At 63.9% G+C, this 3,629-nt stretch overlaps 1 protein-coding gene across 1 annotated transcript in view; it reads left to right on the forward strand.

Annotated features, from left to right (window-relative positions):
• Window positions 1-215: 215 nt before the first annotated feature.
• Window positions 216-3,629, forward strand: part of FNDC4 (fibronectin type III domain containing 4) — a 5,123-nt gene continuing 1,709 nt past the window's right edge. The window contains exons 1-4 of the mRNA XM_010189179.1: window positions 216-301; window positions 1,032-1,143; window positions 1,609-1,813; window positions 2,661-2,750. Of these exons, the coding sequence (XP_010187481.1) occupies window positions 216-301; window positions 1,032-1,143; window positions 1,609-1,813; window positions 2,661-2,750 (493 nt within the window). The remainder of the gene's footprint in view (window positions 302-1,031; window positions 1,144-1,608; window positions 1,814-2,660; window positions 2,751-3,629) is intronic.

Consider the following 3,629-nt stretch of genomic DNA (forward strand, 5'->3'; position numbering starts at 1 on the left):
CCGGGTGGTGTGCCAGGCATTCGTGATGTGCACATCCACGGGGCAGCCCCAGAGCTTAGAGGAGCCTGATTTCGCTGTCAGTCTTGGTTGAAGAGTTGCATCAATGTAGGATTTGTTTGGACTTCCCGAGCTCTACAGAAACTTGGGACTTCCCTGCCAAGGACCCGCTCTGTGCCCGGGCTGTGCCGTGCCAGGCTGCTCCACTCCTGCTCGCGATGGAGCTGAATGGAGGGAACTCTCTGTCAGATGAACGTCTGAGCGGCAGCGAAGGTGCCTCAGATCGGCCACTCGTGAAGAAGTGGTGTGGATGTCACTGCTCTGAGACTGCAGGGACTTTTCGTGTGATTTTTGAGCTGCAAGGACTGGTTGCATTGCGACGACAGTCTCTTAAACGCTAATTGCTGTTTGCTCAGGACAGGTCTTCCTGCGTTTCCCTTTTCGGTGTCTGCAAGGTGGCAGGAGCTGCCGGGGCCCTTCGTGCCTTTAGCCTGGGTGCGTGGTCGGCATCGCTAATCCCCGTTACATCGTGCTGCGAGCGATGGCTGTGTCTGCTGCTGTGAGCAGGCCTCTAGAGAGGAGCCGGTCAGGGGCCTGGCGAGCTCGTCCTTCCCCTGCAGGACACTGCGGAGGGCGAGGTGTGCGGCGGGCACATCCCTCACCAGCCCTGATCAGTGAGCGCAGGCCCCGGAGGCCGGCGGGTGGCACAGAGGGGTGGCTGCAGGGGCAGGGGGGCTCTGTGCCCGCACAGCTTCCCCCAGCACCCACAGGCCTGGGGAGCACCATGCGTGTCTGTGTCTGTGTCTGTGTGTGTGTGTGCTGCTGGCCGGGGCTCGGCCACGTTCCTCTGTGCCACCCCTTTCCTGGGGACAGAAACCGCAGGAGCTGCTCCCCGGGGCCCGGCCAAGCTGCTGCCATGGGCAGATGCTGGGGAGGTCCCCATGGTGGTGTGCAGGGCCGAGTGCCTGTTCTGAGACGTCTCCTTTTGCCTTTCCTCTGCCTTGCTCCGGCCCGTCGCTGGCTCACCCAGACAGGCCACCGTCCCCCGTCAACGTGACCGTCACGCAGCTGAAGGCAAACTCTGCCACGGTCTCCTGGGACGTCCCGGAAGGAGACGTGGTCATCGGCTACGCCATCTTACAGCAGGTACCCGGGTTGTGTGCGCGGGGGGCTGGGGACCCCTCTCGCCCATCACAGCAGGCTCTGTCAGCCCCTTTGCCCCAGCTGGGGGCTCTCCAGGCTCCTGCCCGCGGACGGCCCCTGCCAGGGCGCCCTGCCTGAGCCCCCCATCCTGCTGGGAGGCAGCAGAGCATGGGGTGGCTGTCCCTGTGGCTCCCCTGCGATTGCTGTGGATCAGGACGGTACCTCAGCCATGACGTACCCTTCCCACTGCGCCTCTGCAGCCCCAGACCATGGCGGCTGCTCCAGGGAGGTGTCTGGCTCTCGGGCCAGGCAGGGATGCTGCATAGCAAAGCGCTGGCCAGACTGGGGTGGATGTTTGCGTGGGAGGGGAGGAGGGAGGGCAGCGTGCCCAGCACAGCCCTGCAGAGAGGGGCCCGTGCCCGCTGCGGCCGGAGCGGCCTCCCAGGGTGACGGTTCTCCCCTCTCCAGCGGCAAGACGGGCAGATGCAGCGCTTCATCCGGGAGGTGAACACCACCAACCGCGCCTGCGTGCTGTGGGACCTGGCGGAGGACGCCGACTACATCATCCAGGTGCAGAGCATCGGCCTGTACGGGGAGAGCCAGGCCAGCAAGCGCGTCCACTTCCGCACGCTGAAGGAGACCGACCGCCTCCCGTCCAACAGCTCCAACCAAGGTGAGCCCGCTCCTCCCGGCTCGCCTGGGGTCCCCACAGCACAGGGCACAGACCCAGCAGCCAGCGAGGAAGGTGCTGCTCAGGACACCCAGGGTTGCAGTGGGCCGCAGGGCTGTACAGGCTGCTGATGGTCGTGGTAATGTCCCCAGGCCCTGTCTGACAGCCCTGTCCCAGCTCTTGGCACCCCGTTCAGCTGAGCAGGCTGTGGCCAGGACGGCTTCTGTGGCCTCCTCAGCTGCTGCCCTAGGAGGCAAAATACTGAACAGGCTCTTGGATCTCCCAGCCTGCAAGCTAACAAAGGACAAGTGATGGAGCCCTTTGGTCTCCTTTCCTACGCATGTCCACGTTGTGTCTTCTGGCCTTGGGGTTGCCCACGTGCTGGTCCATGAGAGATGATCCAAGAATCCAGGAGAGGTGATGCCCAGAGGGGGTCCACTGGGCATGGGAGTCTCTCCAACACGAGCCATAAGAGCGGGTTGAGGGGCACCACCATAGGAGGGACTTGAGCAGAGCCAAAGGGAAAGCAGCCACTCGCTGTCCTCAGAGCTGCTGCATTCAGCTCAGGGCCTTCCTAACGCACCCTGGTCCCTGCGTAGGGGTAACCTCAGTGATGGCTCCCATGCGTTGTGCTGTCCCTACCTGAACCCAAACAAGCTGTGAGAGCCGCTGTCAGCCCCCGGCAGCGAGGATGGTTCATCTGACACAGGAAAGCCACAGGCTGCTCCCCAGCCCGGATGTCACCTGCACCAGGGGGGAGCTGGCCCTCTCCTCTGGTGCTCCTGGGGTCCTGAGGTGGGTGCTGGCGGGAGGCACCTGCTGCCAGCCCTGCCCGGGTCCTTCTCTGCAGGCGACATTACCATGGAGGGGCTGGACAAGGACAGGCAGCTGCAGACGGGCGAGATCATCATCATCGTGGCCGTGCTGCTCATGTGGGCAGGTGAGTGCCACCGCAGCCAGGGTCCATAGAGAGGAGGGGGCTCCAGAGGCTGCAGGGGTGCGTTGGTGCGGGGAGAGGAGGGGGCTCCAGAGGGCGCAGGGGAGCGTTGGTGCGGGGCTGGCATCCTTTCCAGCGCATCTGCTGGGTCTCTGCGGGAGGCACCATTGGGCTCAGCACTGGGGGCTGGCCGGTCTGCGGTGCTGGGAGAGGAGACAGCGGGGCCCAGAAAATGCAGGATGATGGGGGAGCATTGCCCTACAGTAACTGGTGTGACTTGGGCCTTCGCCGGCTTGTCTTACGGCTGCTGCCATTGCTGCACTGGAAGTGGCTGTGCCCTCATCTGCTAAAGCTGTGAGATGGGCGATGTGCTCCCGATTAACAGCACCTGATGAACACCAGTGCTGTGGGAGCAAGGCCTGGGAGGTATCGGTCAGTTCCTGACTAAATGGGAAGTAATTTGTCCCCTGCTCTGGTCCCAGTAGATGTGGATTTTCTGGTGGCACCTCCAGCACTCTCCGTGTGCAGGCCTTGGACACTTCCATGGCGCTGGAAGGAGGCGCGAGGCGGCTGCTGGTGGCCCGCAGCTCGCCAGGTCGGGGTGCGGTGCCCACGGGGAGCAGTCTGGGCCGGTCTGCAGTGGCCGTGGTACCGCGCTGTGCTTTGAACCTCAGCACATCTCGTGGTGGTGGCCCAAAGCACCGCTCCAGAGCCCTGCGTTCAGGGTCCTGAGGTGTGGGACGGGCGCCGTACGACCATGGTGGAGTGACCGACCCCACAGTCGGTTTGCAGACAGGACACAGCCAAGGGCTGGCTGTTGTGAGGGTTGCAAGCCCTGGGCCGGTACCTTCAGTGCCTTCTGGAGGCGCTCAGAAACCCCCT

This window comes from Mesitornis unicolor, unplaced genomic scaffold (assembly GCF_000695765.1).
Source record: "Mesitornis unicolor isolate BGI_N332 unplaced genomic scaffold, ASM69576v1 scaffold17297, whole genome shotgun sequence".
In the NCBI taxonomy this organism is placed as follows: domain Eukaryota; kingdom Metazoa; phylum Chordata; class Aves; order Mesitornithiformes; family Mesitornithidae; genus Mesitornis; species Mesitornis unicolor.